Source organism: Pygoscelis adeliae, unplaced genomic scaffold (assembly GCF_000699105.1).
Source record: "Pygoscelis adeliae isolate BGI_AS28 unplaced genomic scaffold, ASM69910v1 Scaffold157, whole genome shotgun sequence".
Classification (NCBI taxonomy): domain Eukaryota; kingdom Metazoa; phylum Chordata; class Aves; order Sphenisciformes; family Spheniscidae; genus Pygoscelis; species Pygoscelis adeliae.
In genome coordinates, this window is record NW_008825107.1 from 1226597 (window position 1) to 1251738 (window position 25142).

The 25142-nt window shown below is 35.6% G+C and overlaps 1 protein-coding gene across 1 annotated transcript in view; it reads left to right on the forward strand.

The window, feature by feature from the left end:
• LRBA (LPS-responsive vesicle trafficking, beach and anchor containing) overlaps nucleotides 1-25142 on the forward strand; it is a 419049-nt gene that overhangs the window by 93391 nt on the left and 300516 nt on the right. The window contains 4 exon segments of the mRNA XM_009327509.1: nucleotides 9315-9448; nucleotides 18417-18495; nucleotides 18763-18890; nucleotides 21223-21284. Of these exon segments, the coding sequence (XP_009325784.1) occupies nucleotides 9315-9448; nucleotides 18417-18495; nucleotides 18763-18890; nucleotides 21223-21284 (403 nt within the window).

The window sequence follows — 25142 nt, forward strand, 5'->3', positions numbered from 1 at the left end:
CTTTTAGATTGAAGTCCCTCTTTCCTGATAATAATTTCAGTTTCCCCTACATCTCAGTCTCATTAGCTCGTTATCTTTTCCCAAGTATAGCAGACCACATTGTCTTTTACTACACTTACTGACTTTTACCTCTCCAGGATTCCCAAACACAACAAAGACAACAGAGAACAAAAGCAAGAATCCCATAGCACTTGCATCCCCTCTAGAAAGCTTTAGTCATATCCAGAAATCCTTCAGTCGATCTGGTGCAAGGGGATCTCTTGTTACCATACCAGTATCTGATTCTCTGCTTATTCCTGCACTTCCTCTGGCTCTGATGTCTTTGCAGTCTATGGCTGCCTTGCTCAAACTAGCAAACTTAGATGACCCAAGAAAGGAGGGCAGCTCTACCAGGGGTATGGATGCAGCTGTCACAACATGTCTTCTCAGCTCAGATTGACATATCACTAGTGGGGGAAGAGGTGGTGGTAGTTGTCTGGCTAGATTAGACACAGAGGGTGTATGCTAGCATTTGGTCCCCTTACTCTTGTCTCAAAGTAAATACTGTGTTCTGCTAAACAGGAGGACTTGTTTTGGGAGCAGTAGGAGGATGGAGGCAGAGGGGGAAAATTGGGAGAAGAGGGACACTGAATTAGAACTTGTCATGCCTCTCTCCCTGCTGCTGCCCAAGTGCTTTTAGCACTTCCCCATTGAGGCCTATCATTGCTTCTTACAGCAAGTGGGCAGTTGATGTGAAATAGCATAGTGTTTTAGTCTGTGACTGATGTTTTTCCTCAGGAAATTCTTATTGTTCATTGCTGAGTGGTAGAAATTTGAACCACAAATAACATTTGTCTGGAGATCTGGTATGGAAGTGTATGTTGCATTTAGGAATTATTTTTTAGCTATTGCTAAGGCTAAAGATTTGTGCTGCCTGTGCAAATCTGATTTGAATTGGTGTAAAGCAGGTTAACTAGTCAGGAAGTACTTGGGCACTTGCAGTCCCGATATCTGACATAGGTAGATTATGCCTACAAAACCTTCTTATCAGAGGAAACCATGCAATTTAATTTGATAACATGTACACTAATGAAATATTGGGTGTTAGTAGCAGCCATTCAGTCACTTGCAATTCTGTGTTCTTTTTTCTGTATAGCTACAAAGTCACTCAAATAACAAAAAAAACCCTTAAATCGCAGTGTGTTTTGTAAAGCAAGCCACTGAAAAGTTGAACTACTTGCTGTTTTGCCCTTTTACTTTTTCAGTGCCACACTGTCCCAGATGGACTCATCTCTCCTTTTCCCACCTCTGAAGTGCCAGCCATTTGTAACCACAACTCTCAACATTCTCTCACTTAGCCTTGAGACCTAATTAGTATATCAGATACTGAAAGGAAGCTAGTCTGGTGAAGGAATATATACAGAGGAGTGAAAGGAGTGCATGGACTGAAGCAGTAGGCAGCACCACGCTTGTGAATGGAAGAGCAGAGGGCAAGGGGTTTTGTAGGGGTTTATGCAGCTATCTGGACGGCTCCACAGTGGTAACTTGTGGATATTAGTTTCCTATGACTTTTTGTGTTTAGTGGGTGGGGCTAAATATGTGAGGAAAAGGTCATGAACTAGTATAAAATATTTTGTCCTTCAGCAGTTGCACGTGACCTCGGTATGTCAGCAGCTCTGTGTTTCTAGGTGGCTTAATTTTTCATTTCCTTTTGTGGGTATGTCAGGTAGACAAAAGTGTACTTAATGATGTAGAAGTCTTACTTCTAGTCAATTATCATCTGATAGTGACATGCACAATCTTGCATCTATGGTAAATACGTTGATCTATGATAAGGCATGTTGCTAACTAGCTAATAAATCAGTTAATCAAAAAGATAGAATAACTGTGTATATGAAATATTGATATTTAAAATTATATAGACAGGAATGTTTCATGATCACTTGAAGATGACTATATAGTGTGATTCTGCTTAAAATGCAAGTTTATGCTCTGAAATGACACCTAGTGACAACAGTGGAAAGGAATTGTACCAGGGAAAGAAAAACCTTTTTACAAGAAACTGAAATAGAGTTGGAAATAGTAGCTCTTATCTCTGAGGTAGACAAAATACTAAGGTACATTGGGAAAGTTTGGGAAAACAGGCTTTGGGATGCTCTCTTATTTTCTATGTCTGGTTCACATTTAATATGTTGTTTGATGGCAAACACAAGTTCTGTGAGTTAACTTTTTTTTCCCCCCTTTTTAAAGACACTTTGTTAAAAGTTGTTCCCATGTAGCAGTTTACCAGTGGGGTATCTCTGGGAATTTCAAAGCATCTCTCTGATCCTGCATTTATCTCAGGAATGCTGTGTCAGAAATCAAAACTCTCCTCATATCTTAAGGATTATCAACTTCCCAGCCATAGCTGGAGAGTATACAGTAACAGCTATGTGAGTGAAACCTTACTGAAAGGCTGCCAGGTTGCAAGCCTTTGCAAACAACTAGGTGTATGTGTTCATTCCCATGCCAAAAATCTTCCCCTTATCTTATGTGAAGATGCAATCTTGTGATTAGTGGGTGCCAAGGGTTTCTCATGATAAAGTTCAAGACTTGCATTGGCTTTTTCCCAGGTTTCATAGGGAGATGAATTAACGTTCCAATTTCAGTGTGTCCTAAAACAGCAGTTTTCTTATTTAGTAGTAATCTTGTAGAAAAAGAGGGGGGGCTAATACAAGCAAATTTAAATAAAACAGAAATAAAAATAACCAAAGCTTAGGATAAAAAAAAAAAGATGACATTTCTCTTCAGTTAGTCTAATAAAACCCATAACCTATCACTTGCCATTTTTACTGTGCAATTTAAAATAAAACCTTGGTCTCTCCTGGCTTCTACTGCTCTTTGTGGAAACATTCAATAATCATGTCATTATAGGAAGCTGATGCTGAGGGTTCAGAGGAATATAGGCTCTTAAATCATGGTCTTGTACCATAGAGTTTAAATCTGCAGCTAAGCTGTAACTTACAGAACAGATATGTTAATAAGCTTGTTTATCTTTTTGGAACATTGTCTATAAGCTGCTTAGTTTGGCTCAGCCTATGTTTATGCATTTGTCAGTCAGTGGCGTGCATGTGCCTCTGTAATGGTTGGTTGTGGTATTGCAGTAAAATTTAACCAAAGTCCTTTTTTTATATGGAATGAATACATTTTAGACTTCATTGATTTGGGCCTCAAATGTAGAAAGAATAAACTCGTGGTTGACAAGATTAAGTTTACCACGTACAGGTAGAAACAGAATATGAGTATGGGGGATCTGTAGATTAAGGTACATATGCTGTCATGAGAAGCTCAGCTCTTCTAGCACACCAACAATTTGTCTTCTGCAGGGGCTGAAGTGGCAAACCATTTGAAGTCATCTCCCTGCCAAGCTGATTTTAAAGTTCTCTTACAAAATTGATTGTATTCTTTCTATCATATCCCCTCTTCCCCCTCCCTCCCCCATGGGTATTTCAAGGGGGACATAAGAGAATGGGTATTATCTACAGACAACAGAGCCCATAGAATGACACTCACATGGCAGGCTGCTTTCCTGGCTCATAAAGTAGAAGTAAAAATAAGTCTCTGATCCTCTTTGTTGGTCTTCTGCTCACTGCATAGGAGCCCTGCAATGGGCATTGTTCTGGTAGCCTGGAACAAGACTAACTTTTGGTTTTGAATCAAAACCTTTACCCCATAGGGAAACAAACTGTCACCTGTGTTGCTGTTCAATGCTAAAAAATGGAATGCTAAGACTTAAATCTGTATAAATTCCTATATGTCAAGAGGAATTAGAGCTCACGTAAATATTTTTAAATTATAGTGAGGTCATCAGTTTGGCCTGGCCCATGTTGTATTAGGAATATTTGACTCGCACCCAAGGAAAATTTGTAACTTGAAATATATTTCAAATTAATTGCAGACTTGCCAACTTAAAAAAAAAAAAAAATTAGGAAAATGTAATCAAAATTTAGGAGATATTTATAGATATTTTGTATCTTTATATTGAAACAGAATAATCAGTGATTTGAAACCAAGAAAGCTTTCAATAAGTTAATCCTTATAGAATTTGGCAGAATAGATCATTATTGTGTAAGCCTTTGTCTGTGATGGAAGTCAGTGTTCAGCTCAATGGTCTGTGCTCATTCAGCAGTGAATAATTGTCTGCAACACGAAGGCTTCTTATACTTCAGCATAATTGGGACTAATAACACACTGACCTTCTGGCTAAGATGTATTTATGGTGGCTAGTTTTCACTGTGCCTGACCTACGTTTATCAGTTCATGTGCTGTAAATTCCTACTTTAAACCTTAAATATTTGATTTTATATTAAAAAAGGCAAACATCTAATATAGTCATGTAAATGAAGCAACTGAACTATCATTTTTACCATAGTGCTTGAGGTCTGCTTGAAATACACCTTAAGAATATTTTTTTGTGAAATTTTTCTAGTTTATTTTATTTCTCCTGTGTCTGAATATTATGATAACGGATGTTATCATATACAAATGTAACCCAAAAGTATAGAGTTAAGTGAAATGGTGTGATAATGTGAATGTTAAGGAGTAAAATGTATGGATGGTTTTCTTCCATGTGACATGTCTCTACCCATGTGTGAGGTTGCTTAATGTAGGTTGCTATTCTGATGAAATTAATGCATGATTACAGATGTTTTTAAAAATATATTATTTTTGTAGATCTAAGGAAATATAAGGCCACTTATTGATGAATATTTTATTCGCATGTGTAGCAATATTTAGCTTTTTAAGAAATGCTTATCAGTTTAGCTACAAAAAAGGACTCTTATCTGTGTACTCCTTAAAAGCAAGTGCCCTGTTACTTGGGATAAGCTGAAAGCGCATTAATTTAAGACACTTCTCTGACTAATTTACCTGATTTAATAATGTGCTAAACATTCCACATAGTTTATTTACTACAGTATTTAATCTTGCTTTTCCACTGTTTCATACATTCTTTCTGCCAGTTGCATTCATTTTACTTGTATTAGCATTTAAATAATCTTTTGAAAGAAGAACACGAGGGAACATCGATGGTTAACGGCAAATATTTTTGTTTGAACACAGCTGCATTTCCACCTAAATATTCAGAGAAAATATCATATTACTACACAAAGAAGGAAAAATGTAGGAATTTCAGAATCTAAATAAAGAAACGTGACCAATGTTTATGCTTCAAATATCTTAACTTGCTTTCCAGTATGTGGTAAATATGAATCTGTATGTGATTGCTGAGCCATACTTTCATACCTTGAAGAAGGCCTGGAAGTGGAAGCTCCTAAAACAAATCCTGCAACTGTTACATTGGTCAGTTGCACTGCTGAAAGACAAGACATATGTAGTAGTAAACATTACATTACAAATAATGCAGCAATGCATAGCCATAAAGTAATTATGTTAAGATACTTCGATGTTTTGGTTTGTTGTTCTTGAACTATTTTAAGGGTTTTTTGAATCAGAACATCATTGCAACTGACCAGAAGAAAGAAAGTACATTCAGGGTTTGGGATTTCTTTACATCATGTTTTTGGACAATATCCAGCGCTTCTTTTGGCTGTGCGCTTCAGATTGACACAGCTGTCAGGAGAAGGGACCTTCTTTCCTCACCAGAAATACTGTTTATTTTATTTTCGCTGGAAAAATCAGAATAATTTCAGTTGACTGTTGAAGATCACTATCTAAAATAAATTCTGTTCAGAACTAGTCTGAGACGAGGTTATGGTGAGTTGTTCAAAGCCTCTGTTTTCTTCCAAGATTCAGATTTTTTTAATGTGAAGCAGCAATTTCTCCAGCCTCTATACTGTTGCCTTTTATCTTGCTGAATAGTTATGGAGCACAGCAGAAGTCTTTGGCTGTGGTGCATCATGAACACTCTGAATCCTTAAGCAAGCTTGTAACAGAGAGGACCAAGATCTAACATGACCTTTAAATATAGGAATTATCATAGAATTTATGAAGTAGATTTTTAATTTTTTTTTTAATTTTTTTATTTCTTTTTTTAGCTAAAAGCTAAAACTTTTTTTTTTTTCCAGTGAGGTATGATAAACACCCTGAGTTTCTCAGAAAACTTCGCGACAGTCAGTGTCTCTTGCTCAAAGCATGTGGTGAATGTGTCTGGAATACACATGTGCACATCCATGTGTACTGTTTATAAAGCAGCATACGTTCTTCTGTATTTCGAAGTCTGAAACCTGTCAAAACAAAAGAAATGATGTTGGGTAATTTAAAAAAAAAAAAAAAAGCCTGCTAACAGCTCTACTTTGCAGCCGTGTATTAGTTTTCATATTCCTGGTGCTAGTAATCAGAGTATCTTCCTTGAAGTGAATGCCATTGTGAGATACTGAAAATTATAATGGAAGTGTTAGAATATAATTGCTTTTTTATGTACTTCATGGAAAGCAAGTTCCTGAAGGTGAGAGTAGCAGCTGTACTTGTATTCCCAAACTTCTACAGATTTGAAGGTGAGAAGGTATACAAAAGATCTTAAAAAGCAAAAGGGACTATTGTCGTCATTTACTGCTGTCTGTCGCAGCCCAGGAAAAAAAAAAAAGTCTAATTCCTTTGCTTGAATGCACCTCTCCTTGGGTAGCTATAGAGAGTCTGGCAACTTGCTGAAACTGCTCCCTCAGTGCCAAGTACACTTAAGCACTTACATACAGCACCTTCTACTGAAGGTCAGTAGAAGTTTACAGGAAGGAATGATAATATATAGTGATGTGTCAGAAACAGCATAGAAAATGGAAGACTGTTGTAGCTGGGATTTCTTTTGTCTCCAATCACTGTCAGCTGCAGATGAGCAGTGTTAAGGTAACAGCTCCATCTGCACACAGGCTTCCCTGCTCCCATGCAGTTCCAGAACTGTTACTTGCTCTGTGAGGAGCTTCTTGTAGTAGTGCTAAAGATTATTCCTGTTCTAAAATTCCTTCTTGATCCTTCCAGCACGTTCATTTCTGTATTTTCATCTGAAAGGGGGCAGTTCTAATATATAAAATTAGTCAAAGTTCAGCCATTTATGTATAATTTTTTTAAGGTGCGGGTCTGGCTTGCCCTTTACATCTTAAAATACCACCTGTTTCATAGTTCCTGGGGCTCTTAGTAGAGTCAGAGAGTAGGATCAGCAGCGTTCATGGGCATTCAGAGAACACAGCCATTCTGATTTGGTGTTTTGAGAGAATTCTGATTGACTTTAAGCCCTGGAAACAGAAAACTTCGCTAGAAGATTTGTTTTTACCCTCAAGGTAATTCGGTGTTTTCCAATTTAAAATTAATTACATGGATTGTATGTTTTGAACAGACACTACCTATATGTGCACAGTTGCCATCTACATATGCACCAAAACTGGTCACTAAACATTCTCCCATATCACCTTGCATCCAGTAAAATTGTGTGTATATTACTTAGCAGTAAATGGATAATTTTTTCTGTAACTTAGTGGGTGTGCAAAGAAATATTTCTGGCTTGTGCACTGAGATCTCAGAATCCACATGAATAGACACGTATTTGTAATATGTCTGTACTATTTGGGTTTAATATTATTGATCAGTATTTCTTGAATTGGATAGCTATACAGTAAAAGAACTTAAAATCTGTAAAGGAACACACCTGGGCTTCAGTGCTGGATCATAAACATTGGAGAAATGTCCAAAAGTTTACTATATGTGGATACATCTTGTACTCAGTAAACTTGTATTAATTTCCCAGCCCCTTCCAGGTATTTGAATGTGTGTTATAGAATAGTAGTAACAGTTTCCAGACAGTGAATGTCACAGAATCTTGAGCGAGAGATCCCCTTCTTATACCTGGGTGATGCAAAATTAATTGGTAATGTGGCTATAATTTAGAAGACAATCTAAATACATTATGTTTTTTTAGTGCATTGTTCATGTTTGAGGCAAACTGACATGAACATATGAGCAAAATTCATGGTTTAGGCACGGTATCTTGACTTGGGGCTCAGGTGTTGTTGCTTCTATTTTTTTAGTGTATAGTTAACATTAGCAGTCACCCTTATAATGATATGACATGTACTGCCTCCAAGTATGGTGCCTGCCTACTCCTGCCATTAAGGAGGGTTGTTTTAATCAGTAACGTGGTCTAGCTTCTGTGACATCCTTTGGACTGAAGAAGGGAGTCAAATACAGTCCTTTTTACACATTCTAGCAAGAACTATCTTAGAAATACTTGACAAAACTTCTTTGATTGTTATTATCACACCTGAATTTGGGTCAAGTTTCTAAGTTACTTTATTTACAAAATTAGTATTTTAAAGCTATTAAGGGAATACTTTCACTGGGTAGTTATAGTACTGTCAACAAAAGATGTGATTAAATAAATTGAATGTTGAAGACTTCCGGCTTACGGTTAACACCAGGTAATTAAAAGTAAGCGCTGCTGTGGGAGTGCATTATATATCAGCTGTACTCTTTACCTCATTAGTTGGGTTTTTGCATGTTTATGGAGCTAACTTGCAATTAAAAATGCCTTTAACGTATGCTTAACAAGGCCTTTTAGGTATTTGGAATAAAGTACTACAATTTAATTGAAATTGGTATAGCATAAATAGATGTCTTAGTAACATGTGAGATAAATCTCCATGCCTAACCTGTCACTTTGCATCTTTTCCTCTTGTGTAATCTTTAATGCTGACTATAAGGCCTGACATTAAGTTGTATAAAAGATGGAGTCTCTCTTCAACTCCAAAGAATGTTTTGATTTGTTATATAAGTAAAACTTGATTGATAAGATATACTCAAATTCATGCCTTAGCCATATTTTTAAGATGTGTGAATGTTTGTATGTGCACATGGATTTGTGTTAGGATGTTTTTAGCTATAGCGTATCCTTCTTCAATTAGTCTTCTGTTCTGCATTAGAATACTAGAAGTAGTATACTGTCAAGGCAACCTTTAGTGTTGATAATTTATCTCAATGTTTTAATTTTGAATACTGTGATATCTTTTGTAAATAGTTGCCTGAAGTTTAAAACCAAATCTTAGGGAAACTAAGGTGAAAAGAAAAAAAACCTACTTGCAGGTCACTTATCCTGCCGATGATCTAACTGTGTGCCTGTTTGTCAGGGATTTTGCGGAAGTAGATGAGATACTAAAGTGTACCATAAAAACTAAACAAGGGTGAAGTGTCCTTTAGCTTAAGGTAGATTGCCAGAGATGATGGAAAAAGAAAATAGGGAAGGAATGGTACTTTTGCAGGACATAGAAGTGTATGTGCTAGATATGTAAACAAGGATCATGTTGTGTGAACCTTCATACAGTATTATTTACTAACTTTTTGTCTTCACCTAGGAGCGTTGTTGTACCACCGAAGAAATCAACCATTTCCTCTTCTACAGCTGCTATGGGTATTCCTACAAATGCTGTCAGTGTGGTTTCTTCTTTAGATTCAGCCCAAGCCCCGGATTTGTCAGGAGAATCTCCTGGTGAGTGAGGGTGTAAATTAAGCAACTTAAATCCCAACCCTTCTGCTCTTGCTTCTCGCTTCCTCACCATTCACTCTGTATACAAATGAGCAAGTTTTTGTTACCTGGCTTTTGTTGTGTGTTATGTGAAGGTGAGATGTTTTTCAGTAGTTATCCATATCTCAAAACACTGTAGATGAGAACAATTGTTTTTCAGACATTAAGTCATTAGTTGCCTTCCATTGTAATACTGATTAGTGTGTGTGTGTGTGTATATTATCTGTCTATAGATGAGTCTTGCTTATACTAAGAATATTGGTACTTATTGCTGGTTGTATTTGCTTAGGGGAAAATGTGCCAATGATCTGCAAAGATGGTGTTTGACACTTTTTTTTTAAACTACTGGAGTGTATGTGGTATAACATGTCCTAAATTATCAAGTCAGACAAGAGGACCTTTGAGACCTTTGTATCCTGCATACTACTTTGTCTATATCTTTGTCATGTGCCCTCACATAGCAGCTTGCAGGCCTGCATTTGTTATCCGTGCCTCTAACAAAGACCAGTATCAGATACTTTACAGGAAAATAGATGTGACTCTAGGTTAAACTGGACCAATTGTCAGTGACATTATTTGGGTTCATGAATATAAGAATTCATCTTTTTAGATATTTTCTGAGAGTTTATCCTCCAGATCATTTTATTATTCCTATTTGATGCTGTAGCTACACAAATGTAAAAAATAACCTGTTTATAAATAAAAAACTCCACAAAAGTAGTGTTGTATTTGCAAAAAAAAAAAAAAAAAAAAAGCTTTGCTAAACTTTTTGGGGGTTCTCCTTTTGCCTTCATCTAGCAGAACAAATGCAAATGTCTGAGCAATATTTGTCATAATTTCAAGATTTCTTACAGTTTTTGTAAAGCAGGCATACTATATTAACTTATATTTAGTATAAATATGGTATATTCTAAAGATTACTTTTTGTTACAGATTTTTTGTTACGTAAAATATAACCTTATTTATACATTGTAGGGTATTTGTCCAGGGATATATGTGTTAGTGCTAAGTAGGACTGAAAATTATATACAAGTGTTTCCAATAGCTTTAGCCTGAGGTCAAATTCAGTGTTGATGCTGAACTAATTGCTTTGGACAGTTTTTTCAGTGGGGACAAAATTGAGTAGGTTGTTTATAAGCAAGCGGTCCTTTGAACCCTTAGTCTCTCTGGTCATTCTGTATGAGATAAATGATGTTTAACCTTATATGCTGTGTCAAAGGCATGCTTTTCTACTTAGCCATGTTTAAGTCACAAGGCTGCGTAGGATCTCGTAATTGTTTGTGCCCATGAAGTTTAACATCAAGGCTTAGAACTGATTTGCATTTTCATCAAGGAAATCTCGATCTATGCCTGATTATTGGTGTTTCTCTTCAATGTTTGAGTTTCTTGCTTCCTTTTTTTATGAACTTATATCCAAATTGCAAAGACTGAGGAAAAAAATGTAATCCCTTGTCACGTCCTCTAGTACTCGTGTGTCTGGAAGATATTTGTTGCCATCTTCAACTGCCCATCGCGTTTCTTGGGAAAATCAAAAAGGTTTTGTTCCAGCCACAATAAAGGAAAAGAAGAGCTATTGAAATCTAGTACATTGTTGTTATTTGCAAAAGGGAGAATCCATTTTGTCACTGAAATCGCAGGAGGTGGCACTATACTAGTCTAGGAGTAATGTTTGGACTAGGAAAATTAGCTGTCTTTTAAAATGTCACAGTTCTTTGGGGAAGATTGGCTCTGAGCAGCTAATCTGTTTTTAAAATAACAAAACCTTACCTATATTGAAACTGTTTAAAATAATTGCTAATTTGTTAACTTCTTACTGGTTTACGCAGGTTAGATGTGGGCTTAATTATTACAATATCTGAAGTCAGTATTCACTTGCTTTTAATAGAAACAAAACAGATGAACGCTGATTTTCAGATTTAGTCAATCTTTTAAGAACATATAGAAGAAAAAAATAAGTGGTCCTGTGCCTGTAGAATGTATAAGAAATCCAGACAATAAACAATACTGATGTAGTTTGTAACTGTGTGACTTCCAGCATGTCTGGGAGTTTTGGCAAAAATCGGACACGTAATCTGAACTGATATGCATAAAAAGAAAGTAATCAGGATTAAAAATAGTAGACATGTTTAGACTGGCAATCTAATTAATTAAAAGAAAAAGTAAAGGGATAAATTAAATCATGCCTTACCAGATTAAAACGTGAGAATGTTTCTTTTTGCTCCAGTAAAATAATGGCATGGAAACAAAAATTTTGCAGAGTTGGAGTGGTTTACACTTATGTTGCTCATGTAAATTGCATGCATTTAAGTTTGAAATAAAGTTCTGTATAAGGCCTTTAACTTTTTTATTTGAGGGTACAAGTAGCAATAAGTGAGCTTCCTGTAAAACCAAAATATAATATATATAATTTTCCCCTGAGTTCGTCACATGTTCTTTCACTAATTTTTGTTTTCATGCAGCAGAGAATCAATACATTGTTCTCATTTTTTTCAGCTAACATTCATTGTAAGTCTGTTTACTTTTGTAATTAAGAAAAAAAAGAATTTAATCCTTTTTTAAAAAGTGCTGAGACTAGGGGTTTATGTAGTGAATATAAATTTTGGGCTTTTTCACATTTTATATGAAGGCTATTTATTAAACATTGCTACATTTAAAAATACATTTCAGCTGTTTTTTCTGAAGTCAAAGAATTTTTTAAAGTGAGTTTTGTATGCATTTGTTTGATATGTTTTGAAAACTGATTAAGCAAACAGAACCTTAATATAATAACATACAATGCTTTATTGTGGAGGCTTGAGTCGATTTAGTCCAAAACAGAGATGAAAGGGAGATACAGACATTGAAATGGGATTAAACAGCAAGTGATAGTGTTTTAGTTGTAATATGTACATAAGCATAATTTGGGAATAAGTTTTATATAGTATGTGAGCATCCTCTACCTGTAGATGTGATGTCAAAATTGCTTGGTTGAAGTAGGATCTGTGTTGAAATATTAGTCAGTCTATGTGGTTCCAGATGCCTCCGTTGCCATTTGCGTGTGCTCAGAATTCATCAGCCTCCTTCCCAATATTTTTTCCTGAAGTTTGCATCTTGCCTGTAGCTCAAGGTCTGTGAGTATCTCAGATGTTTGACCCTTAAGACTGTCCTAAGCTCATATCAAGTGGATGTGACATGTCCTGGCCTACCAAATACAAAGTGTTGACAAGTTGGAAAGATAACCATCTAAGCTCACTCTGTTCCTCTGGTGCTTTGAAAGAGGGTGAAAACATGTTTTGGCCTCAGACAGCCTGGCGTTTTCGCAGGAGAAGTTTCTTCACCTTTACTCATTCAAGCTGCAGAGTATTTCATAGCACAAAAAGCCTTTCCTGAATACAAATGCGCCCCTTGTGGTCTAAACTTGCCTGACAGTATGTTGCTGATGTCTGATATTTGGGTTGTTGGTCTGCTAGAATTGCTACTCCAATTGTTGAAAGAATGGAGAAAATAAAGCCCCTTTGTGGCCTATGTTGAGCCAATCATTTGTCTCTTATGGAGGGTGGTATTGAGCAAAAGAGCATATTTACTAGTAGTAATCTAAGGAGGAGGAGTTCACTTGAGTTGTTTCTTCCTTGGATTGGCTCATAGGCTAGATGTGAGATTTGATGCAGAGATTTTACACATGCTGTGTCCAGTAAGGGCTATTGGAAAGGCAGGACTAATGTTTGGATAGGCAGGACTTGGCGGAGTTGTCTGAGCTATTGTGAATATACTAGTGGGATGCTTGTATTTTTGTTTGTCGCTTAGTTTTCCTTTTAAGTGTTTAAATTACAGTGGTAGTGTTCTGAAGTGGTGTGAACTTTTTTGAACTGTTTTGCAGTTTGCTCCCACTGTTTTCTCTGATACTCTGAGTTTCTCTGTTTATGTACTTGAAGGATTTCACATGTGTTTTATTAGTGCTTCATGCTAAAGCATGCAGTTTTGAGGCTTTCACTATTCACTTTGCAAATGGTTGTTCAAATATAATTTTTATAAAGAGGGAGAATGAAAAGTCTGTAGGAAGCAGGAGTGAATTGCATCTTGTCCTTACTGACACTCTGAGTGTAGAAAACACTGAGAAGTTCCACTCAATTTCTGTTGCCTGCCACCTCCCCCTCTTACTTGAAGTTCTTTGAGGTTCACTTGTTTAGCCTCTGAGCCACACAGAGTTGCCTGCAGGATTTCTGCTTCTCCTGAGCAGAGACGTGGGCTGTTTCCCAGACTGTAAAGTCATAAACAAGGCCATGTCAAAGGCTGAGGTGGATGCTTGGAAGAAACCTGGGAATAAGCAGTAACAGGAGATAAAAACGGAGTTGTGACTCCTGAATTCTAGTCCTACATATAGGAAAATGTAAATTTTCTCCCACAGTTGTCTTGTTTTGCAAAGAAGAATGGTATTCATTGATTTTTATACATAGGTGAAAATAACCTTGAAGTCTCGCAATAAAATAAGTTAGCGGGAGACAAGCTAAAGTAAGAAAAATGAGTGTGAAGTGAATTACTATCAGTGCATAGGTAGTTCAAGAAATTCACTGGATTATAGTAACTATTTCAAAGAGAATTCCGACTGTACAGTGATAGTAGTTGAAGGTTAGTTACCAAAGCAGAATGACACTTTTAAAAATCTCAAATACTAATGATATGCAATGGAAATGGTTTAATACTGTTTCAGTATAAAAACTGTTTTAAAGCAACTTCTCTTTAGAGAGTGCACCATTGTTTTGTGAAATCTGTTTTGGTTTAACCTACAGATGTGTTTATGTAACAGATCCCTTATATTAGCTTGTAAAACCTTTCATTGTAGTCTTGCATTGTACACTTCCAGCCCCGGAAGTGTATTTTTGAATGAGCTCATTATTTTACCAGATATTCCTTTCATAAGGGGCATCAGTGTATTTATGTATGGTAGGTCTGTTGTACAAAATTAAGAGGTATAGTTATTTAATTCAACTCTGTTTTTTTTTTTACCTCATCTCCATCCTCCCAGATAAAGGATATCATGCACTGCTTGCATATTGCCAAGCGTACTTTGTAAGTGTATATGCGAAAGCATAAGGATCTTGCACAAGGAGTTTCTTTAACAATATTTTATTGCTAGAGACATTATTTGTTTGGACCTTTGGGGACCTTGAATAAACAATAAGGTTTCACTGTAAGGGTGCTAGACAGATGATCTATTTGCATTTTCTTTTATGTTCTTGCAAATGTCTGTAAAACTGTCAGTTTGAAGGAGCCAGTTTATCAGTGAAAGGATAAGGAAGAGATAAGTCAGTCCAGTTCCACATGTTTGAGTAGCTACTGCACTTACCCACATGTGTGTTGTGGATGAAAATATGCTACTGAAATATTTTCTTCTTTTTTTACTAAAGGCAGGAAAAATAGTAGAATAAAAAGCCACTTCTGAGTTAAAGTCAAAAAAGTACTTCCACAAAACAAAATTTGAATGCAAAAATCAGTATGCCTAATCCTATCTAAAAAACCCCCTGAAATTCTCAGCTGTGATAAATCTGAGATTCACTCCTTTTAGTGAAATATATCTGAGTTTGGAATGTGGATTTAGGTGATGATAAGCATGAAGAAATTCAGGCCATAAATATCCTTGCATAATCTTCAAAAAGAGTATCAGTTTATATAGGTGCCTGCCTTATGCTGTTGTCAAATTCAAATTATCGGTGCTTTTTCTGTTATGTCTATATTTAAAAGTTGATTTTAACTTAAAACTTCATAAAGGTTTACATTTGTACCTAATCTGTTATGCACAATTTGTTTTGATTTCTAGAAGAAAAAAAATCATGTCCTGTGTTGTCGGTGATTTCCTTTACCTCCCACTCTAACCATTTTTACCAGTGCCATTGTGTGTAAAAACAGGAAACCAAACAAAAAATCCAACCCGTCCCACAAAATAAAACAAACAACAAAATCCCCAAGTTACCCTGGATTGAGTGTATGTCTATTAGCCTCGTGATGGCTATTATGCCCTTTCATAGTCCTTGCAGATGTTTCCCTTTAATTTTTTTTCTAATTTTTCCTTCAGTTATTTTGCTTGTGGCCTACGTATTGCACTGAATTATTTTCATCTCATTTAAATGTAAAACTCATGCTACTATGCTGCACTTGTTAAAGTCTTATTTTTTACTGATGAAGTGATCCTTGATTTTGCCATGCATTTAATATGGTGGGATTTTAGTTGTATATACTTTTGACTTTCTAATATACACAATAATTAGTGGATTACTGGTCAAGATTCTATATGTAGTAAAAAGCACGCAAGCATTTATATAACAAGACATTCTGCATGTGCAATCTGCATATTGAGAGGACTTTCTTATTTTGAAGGCTTTGGATGCCATTTCAGTTTTCTGTTGAACTACCCAGATCAGTGCGCTAATTTCCCCTTATGGACGGTGTATGGGTTTAAGTCCACTACTGGGCATGTGGACTTAAGAATATTTTCAAGTTAGAGGGACTTGTTTAATGAGAATAGGGATGTTGGACTTTAGGGAGAAAGCTGGGAATTCTAGTGAAATTATTTAAATATAAAGGTTGTAATGAAAATGAAATAATTGCTTTAAAGTCTTAATCCAACAGGCAGCATACTGTGCATACTTAAGTATGCACTTTACTTCATACTTAAGTATGAGGGGGGGGGGAAGAAAAAAAGGCTGTAGCTATTAAGTATCCCACAAACAACTGGAGTCTTTGGAACTGCTGAATCATGTGGCTTGTTGCCCTCTGTGGGCTTTGTTTTGTTTTTCTGTACAGGAGGCTCCGTTCTAATTTTTGGCACATCATTTGACTGTTTTTCCTTTGGGAATACCCAAAATACTTTTTGGTGGTTTGACTATGTAAAACTAGATCTTAAAGAAATGGAATTATATCCATGAAAATACTGAAAATATTTACAGAATCTAGCCATCACCAAAGATATATTTCAGAAATATATCTTTGATTTGCCTTTATTAGATAAATTATTTAGGAAACAATGCCCAGAAGATTCGGATTCCACCTTGCTTTCAGCTAACGCTTTTTTCCCCACTTTCTTGTCCTCCATTTTGTATGGCCCACTCAAAATTTTTCTGCGACCTCGTCATCCCATACAAAAGTCAAAATAAGGGCTTCATGTTGAATTTATGAAAAGCATCAGTGAATCACATTCACAAAGATATTTCCCACCTATGAAGAAATAAAAAGAAATAAGAGCAAAACTTTTCACCATTTTGATGCAGTAGTTTAATTTATTAGTTTCTGTGCCCTTTGAAGCTTGATTAGAGAAAAACGTTTTCCCCAGACAGGAAAAAAACCCCACAAAACCCCAACATTTCTGGGGGGAAGCTCTGTGTGCCAGTGTTTTGGAGCAGAAGTTTGAAATTTGACAGGAGAAATAAACTTAGTATCTCAGGGATCTGTCTTTGCCATCTTTTTACAAATCTGTTCCACTTCAGTTAAGTAGAAAGACTTTGAAAAGTTGGAGTTAACACATTTTGGTAGACACTTTCAAGATCTTAGCAGCCTATTTCCAGACAGATTGCATTTAAATGAGCTTGCTCCAGTGTAGGTGAGATGATCAGCAATTTTTCTATAGTTACAGTTCTGAAAAGGGTCACGTCTTTGCTAAGGTAGATGTGAGAACTGAAATGATTAAACTCTGTTCTTTCACGCTTTTTTCTGTTTTTTTGTTTGGGTTTTTTTTTTTTTTTCTTCCCCCTTTTCCAGCAGCATAAGAATCTGAAACGGGCGAGGTGAGAGGAAAGAGAATAGGACAGGGTCTAAGGCTGGAAAGAGATAGGATTGCAGATGAACTAGAAGCAGTCATGCTCTTGGGAAATGCACAGAAATCTGTCTGCTAAGATTCATTCCTCTCTATAGTTTGGAATGCAATGCAAGATTTGTGAGTCACCATTCCTGTCCTGGCAGCAAATATCTGTGAAATCTCTGGCTGTCTTGCTTACCCCCTCTTCATCATTGCTAATACCAATCCATACTGCAGTATGGAGGTTGCATTTCTCTTTATATACTGAACAGCAGAATTTAGTATTTACAGATTCCTACTCTGCTGATGAGAGCCATGTAGTGTCAATTTGACATAACACAATCGCTTTTTTTTTGTAAGCGTAGGATACATAAATGACCCAGTCTTCGCTATCAACCTTTGAATAATTGATGTAGCAAAGTTAATAACTCATAAATGAGGTTATACCACTGCCATCATGCTAATAATGCTGGCAGTGCAATGGAGAATTTTATCATAGCTGTCTTTTGTCAGAGTCCCAGTGTTGCAAAAATTTAAGCCAGGCTGTTGAAAATACCCTCTCATTTTGTATTCTGCTTCATTTTGACACAAATATGTTTTAATTTTGGACAAAAAATTAAGGGTTTTCTCTGCATGTTACTTGAAATTGGATGAGCACTTCCAGTAACCAAAAGAGATGCTTTAAAATGTTACCATTTGGCTTTGTATTAGTATATATTAGTTATATTAGTATTAGTATATATTAGTACACTACAGGAGTATTAAGGGTGTAAGACACCATTTGTATTCACTGCTTAAGGCTGCAAGTGTTCTTAAATTTGTTCAGGGAGAATCATGGCTTATAAGGCCAGAAGGGACCACTGCAGTCTAGTCTGCCTTCACAAAGCAAGCGGCAAGGCTTCATTGAATTACTTTCTATTTGTGGTAGAGCAAGATTTAAAAAGCTTGCCATGGCATCCCTGGTAAATATGAACGTAAGTAAATAGGAGTCTAACAACAAAAAAAGTTTGAGCTACAAAGATGTGAAAGGGTTTACCTAGTCCTCACACACACTTGAAAACCATGGTTTCTCAGAGGTTGAGCTTGAGGCTTAGGTTTCTGGTGCAGTTGTCTAACATCTGGCATGTTTTCTTATATAATTCATTTATTTATTACTTTCTCTTGTAGGAAGGGGATCATCTAGTTCAAAATTGCCATCTGTCCCTACAGTTTCTTCAGTGCCTGAGGATTCTGCTTCAAATATGAGGTAACTTCTTCAATTGAACATTTGAACAGCTGTGCTGTGGCTCACTTTTCTGATATTACAGTTGATATTCTGATCCCACATCACTTAAGAATGTTGTTTTGCTGATGTTCAATACCTAATGAAGGTTTGGGAAAATATGAGTGTAGGATTATTGGTTCTTTCTTATACATTTATATCACTTAAACATTGTGAAAAACTCTACTCCTTTCTACAAAATTTCAGCAACTTCCTTCTTTTTTTTGTTAATGACATGTATCTCTCTACTAGTATTACAGACAGGCTTGAACATGCTTTGGAAAAAGCTGCCCCACTTCTGAGAGAGATTTTTGTGGATTTTGCTCCCTTTCTTTCTCGGACTCTTTTGGGCAGCCATGGGCAGGAGTTGCTGATAGAAGGTACAAGTAAGTTTCCATTTAAAAAAAAAAAAAGTTTTTTTTAAATGTGTGCTTTGTTTTACTTTGGAGACTCAAACTTTCTATACTTTTTTTCTGCTGGCTCTGCCTTAGAAGCTTTCTTCCTGCCTTCCCACACAGTGCTGTCCATTGGATTTCACTGCCTCCTGTTCCTTCTGTCTTTAGTCCTCTGAGGTCATCTTTGCTATCTCTGCTACCTCTTCACCTCCATCTCCTCTCATAGTTTCCTATATCTCATTATGTGGGACCAACTGCTGTTGTCTCTTCCTTAGTTTTCCAACTCTTCCAGGGAATTGTCCCATAGAAGCTGGTGCATGAAATGTGTTTTGTGAGCCTTAAAAAGAAAACTTGGTGTCAGGGTCAGCACTTCGATACAAAGTCAAGTATAGGGTATAGTGTAGAAAGTACAAAGAGCTTGCATTTTTACTGTGATACTGTAACAGAAGGCTTCCTGGGAATTATAGCAGCAGAGCATGTTACGGTGTATCTCTTGCATGTGAATCTGCTTCTGTCTTTTTGGTTTCTAACTGGAAGGCAGTCGTACAGATAAGAGGAATGCATTGTCAGTATTGAGAAGAATTCTCTGGTACTTCTGAGAAGATGAAGATTCAGGTGCACAACAACAATCATGGCTCTTCCTGGTGTTGGCTTAAAATGTTTGAGCTTGAGATGATTGAGTTTTCTTTCTACTGGTGGGTTTCTCTCTGTTTAAAAATGAGGCTCAGTTCTGCAATGCAGACATTAATGTCCTCAATTTAAAAAATCATGTTATTGGAACACTGAATTTAGTCGTGAACACCAGTTTTTCAATTTTCTCGTAATTTGGTTATATCATATAAATTGCTTTGTCTACTGATTTTTAGAGTGAAAATTGCAGTTTTTGTCCAGTTAAAGCAGTGTATTGAATTAGAGCCTGAGCTTGTTGCAGCTTCCAGTAATGAAGCACTCCCATGTTAGAAGCTCATGATTGCTTTACTTGAGCTGATTGCTTGCACATGAGCTGTATTTGCACTAATAGATCTAGTTGCTTCCTGGGGAATTAAAGTTCTTGTTTTAAAACATTTTTGAAACTACTTATTTCGTGGATTAGGACAGGCATCCTGTATGTAGTGCTGAATATGGTTAACATTGTCAGAAACAAAATTAGAGTATCAAACATTGATAAGTGTTTTCCTGAAGACTGCTGATATCAAAATTGAGACTTCATTAAACTTCACTGAAATTAAAGTTTAGTTTAGGAGTTTAGCTTGCCTACCTTTTGGGATAGGAAGAAGTGGCAGGAAGAAGTTATGAATTGTCTTCTGTAAGACTGAAAAAGATGGGATTCTACTTTTGATTATACATGTGGGCATTGCTTTAGCTGATAAACATTTTAATGGAAGCTGCCTTGTGAACAAATTTATTTCATTTATTTAATAAGAATAACAGGAAAGAGATTTTTCTCAAAGCTTTATTTGCCAGGGAAGTAAATATCCTATTTAGTTACATTTTTTTCTTGTCTGAAGATAAAGAAATGATAATCTGGTTTCGAAGTATTTTGACTGTAGTATAGACTATATACACAGAGATATGAGTATTTCATACATTGGATGATCAAAAAAAAGCAGGAAAATTATTTGGAGTGTATGAACTGTCTAGACAAAAATAAACACACGAAACCAATTTTTGGACCTAAAAACCAGTCCTAGACAAACCCAAAACAAAATGTGAATACAAATAATAATAATAATAATAGTCAAATTAGTTTATAAACAACTGAGAATATATAATAGGTTACTGCTTGCACTTCTGCTAAGGTTTAGTGTGGGGTTAAGGGTCAAAGTACTAATAAGAGTGTTTGGGATGTCTGCTGCCATGAAACAAAATGGAAACTTGATTGATAGCTGGGGGCTGAAAGGAGAACGCGCAATGGAGAAAGCAAAGGTCATAAAGCCATTTCCCTTCTCTGCATATATAATGACCCAATCCTTCAAGAAATAGCAAAATGTAGATACAGTGGATTAATATAACATATGTTAACCACACTTCTGATCATTTTGACATACAAACATTTATGAAACTGTGAATAATGGAGGTAATGTATTACTATTAGCTGCATCTTTAGATGCGAGGCACAGAATTTATGATCTCCCTCTCAGATACATACTTTTATTTTGTGCTGATAAAGTACAAAATTTAACTGGAAGTGGTATGAGAATTTCAGCTTTCTTTTCATTGTCAAAATGCTTCTATCTATTGCACTTCAAAATAGTTTGTGTTAACAGCTGGTGCCATATAAGCATGCATTTATGTATACTGTTTTTTCCTTTTGTAGGTCTTGTGTGCATGAAATCTAGCAGTTCAGTTGTGGAGCTGGTGATGCTTCTTTGCTCTCAGGTGAGGTTTAGGTAACAACGTTGTCTGAAATTGCTGTCTTTGAGCACAATAGAAATCAGAATTAAAATTTTACTTCAAATTTGACTTAAATTTAAAGGTTATGTGTAATAGGTAAAAAGATTATGTGCAAGGCCTTTTGATTAAAAAAAATAAAATCATAGTAATTTTGTCTACTCAGGAGAGAGAAGATACTAAGGGTTTTATGTTACCTTACTATTGAACATTTACATAACCTTGATGGTGGTGTGCCTACGTCATTCTATGCTGTCATTTTTGTAAGACAAAATAGGATCAATAAAATATTAAGGTTCTAGAAACAGATTGATTTCTGCATCTTGGCATGCTGAATCCTCTGGGATTAATAGAATTTTTCCTTTTGTGTAGAGGTTATGAAATGAGTGATAAATACTTTTGAAACCCTGTCATTCTTAATTGATTTGACAAGTACTAAGAATTTGAGAAAAATTTAAGAAAGCAACCCTGGTTGTCAGCAGTTTGGTTCATTCTACATTCCTAAAGGCAAAGTGATTTTAGATATTTAAGAACATGAGATTTGCCTGTTCCTGTGGTTAGAAAAGAGCCAGAGCCTAAGGAACTTTCTTAAAATTGTATATGCTATATTAATTTGATTTTCTTTTTGGGTTTCTTGCTTTCTTTTTTGTAATTAAATGGAAGACTGTTTTTATTGAGCCTTTCTTTTGGTGCCTTAAAAATGATACCTTTCTGGTAGTAAATTCCCCTACTTAAAACTTTAAAATAGCCTTTTTTAATGGGAATGGTATTGGTCTAGAGGTCAAGGGTTCTGACCCATTTCAAAACCTTTGACCTTCATTTACAACCCTTATGGTTTGCTTGCCTGACGAATAAGGATAATGCAAAATTAATGTTTCTTCACATCGATTTATTCGTTTTAGTGCCTATATTGCCAAATTTATTTAGAGTGTGCTGATAGACATTTCATGAATACAAATGAAAGAATCATAGAAGGTGTGAAAAATCGATAGTCTGCATTGTCAATAAAGTGCAATAAGAACAATTACTTCTGGAGATTACACCTAATAGATTTTACAATGAACTAGTGAAGAGTAGTTATGTTTTCTAGTGAGCTTATTATTAATGAATGTATCTAGAACTTTGCTCATCTACTTTTCCATCTTCCTCGGGAAGTATAATGTATTTTTACCCTGAAAGGAATTCAATATTCCTTATGGAACTTTTGGAATTTAGAGATGGTTATTTTACATATGGCAATACTGGAAGTGGACATTGTTCGTGACTTCTAGAATACGAATTTGCTGCTGATCTAAATTAGAAAAGAAACCTTGCTACCAAGAAATCCATATACAAGTTTTACTGTTCATTTGTTAATGTGTTGGAGTAAAACTAATCCAAGTATTAAATATGTGCCTGACAGCTTGGTATTACCATTTTAAAAATTAGTTTTTGGTATCCATGCTGCTTGTATCAATAATTAGTGGTTGACCTTTCCTTCTTTTTTGGTAGGGTAATCTAATCTTTTTTAAAATCATGTTGTGTGCTGTACTGTATGTCACTTGTTTGGTTTTGGGAAGTGGAAAGGATAAGGAATAAATGACATGCTCTAATGCATCTATTTGTCATATGTGTCACAATGCCATTTAATGCTAATCTAATCAAATTGAGGATATCGTGATTGCTTAGCAGTGCTAGTTGCAGAGACTGAGGAGGTTCTTTGTGAAATAGTAGAAATAAACCAATAAAGTCACAAAGACCTTAAAGTCTTTTTAAAGTTACATAGCAGCTGTAATTTTTGGCAGAATATGAAAAATGATGTGAGAAATGAATCTAAAATTAGCTCCAGATGTATACAGATTGTTCTGGGGTGATAATTACATTTTTCACTTTGAATTTTCCTAATTCAAAGAGGTCAGCATGGCAATCACAGAAGTGATTTATTTTGTTAAGAAGTGAACTGTCTTTTGCTACATGAAAGCTTGAGAGATATGAAATTGAATTTCAAGCTGACGTTTTACAGATACTGGGAGGAGATGGGGTTGAGCTTGATTGATTTTTTTTTTTTTTCCTTTTTCTTTTTTTTTTTTTGGCCCAAGATAGGGTGGGAAGTGAAGTGATATCCTTTTGCTAAAATTTTAATTAATTTTTAAGAGGAGATGGAGAGGATGAAGTGCCAAAGATCAAAAGATCAGGTCAAAAACTAGTTTTTAATCACATAAATAATGTGGCATAGTTACAAAGTAAGTATCTGCAAATTTGATTTAAAACTTCACAAATTTGTCAGCCATCATTTTATGAAATTGAAAGATTGCTCTGATTAATATCTTTGGTGTTTTTTATGCTAACCTCTTTCTGAAAATTTGTTTTTAACACTGTATATGCGATGTAAGCACTTGGATTGTTTTTCTGAAACATCTGAAATTTTTCTGATGTTTATTTAGATTTGTGGCTGGAGTATGTTTTTTTTCCTTTCTTAGAAGTGCAAAATGGAATAGTAACATCTCACAAGTAATTTTTTCATACAACTGTGAAAATAAAGCTCCTTCCCAGGTGATGTGATTTTAAAAAAAATTCAAAAGATACCATTCTGTGAAACTATTTGTGACACATGGTTAATTTCTTCTCTTGCTTAAAGTTCATCTATTTAGGCATATGGAAAAAGACTGTTGCTTTTGTGTTTTAGTTTTGTGTTTACATGTTGATATATTGTTTTATGTTTAACACAAGGTAAAAAGAGAAACAGGTGGTTTGAGATACAGACAAAAGGCTTTTTCTAAGACAAAAACAGTCGTGTTTTTTGATAGACACTACATTTTGAGATGTGTCTCTGTGTATACTTACATTTATATAAATCTATCAAAACATAAAGAAATCCTTCATTTAATATTACTGCAAAGTGTTCCTGCTTATTTGACATTAATATCATTTTTGAAAGAATTGACGTTGCATTCAAGGCCACTTTATAAAAGCGTTGTGTTGCTCATCCTAATTCAGTCTGACACACATTCCAATAACACTACCTCCCTTCTAGGGTTTAAAACTAAATTTATGGCTGAGCATTGTGAAGTGCATCATTTAAAAATGGTTTCAACCCAAAACATCTAATAAATAAATAATGTGTATGGCTACTCAGTAGCAGACTTTCCAGACTAGAAATCATTCCATCGGATATTCAACAGTCCACTATCGGAGAGGGATGTCAGATAAATCTTATAGTAGCTGCATTCATGTCCTGTAAATCACATGTTATTGTCTGAGCCTTCTGCCAGGTCATCTATTCTTTTCCCATTTATCAGAAATGCATACAGTACAGTGAACCTAGAAGCACCATCTAGTCTGGCCTGGCATCCTGTTGGGGTAATTAAACCAGCCAAAAGAGAGAAGTCTTGTGTCTATTATCCCTTTTAAGTGAGTGACATCAGGATGTTAAAGGTGCTCATATGCTATTGTGAGACAAGACTTCTGCTTGGAGAAACTGTGATATCACCCCTGAATAAAGCATTTTCATCTAAAAGGACTCTCACTCTGTGCCTAAAATGCAAAGGGGCGTGTATGAATTGAGTGCATGTTTATCCATAAAGCAAGTATGCTACTGTGCTTCCTTTCATTTGTCAGATATTTTCTTGAAATATGTGACTAAGTAGGAAAAATTGTGATCTTTCCTACTTTCTCATGAAGGCATTAAAAACATTTATCCGTTGCTCACATACATGAAGCATTTGTCCTATTATTGTAGCTCCAAGGTGAAAATAGGTGAAATAGGTTCCATGATTTTCCTTGATGCCTTTGAATTTACAGAATTTGCAGCACTTGAAAAATGCTTCTTTCTGTAGTAAAGCAACTGAATTGTCAGTGGAATACGTG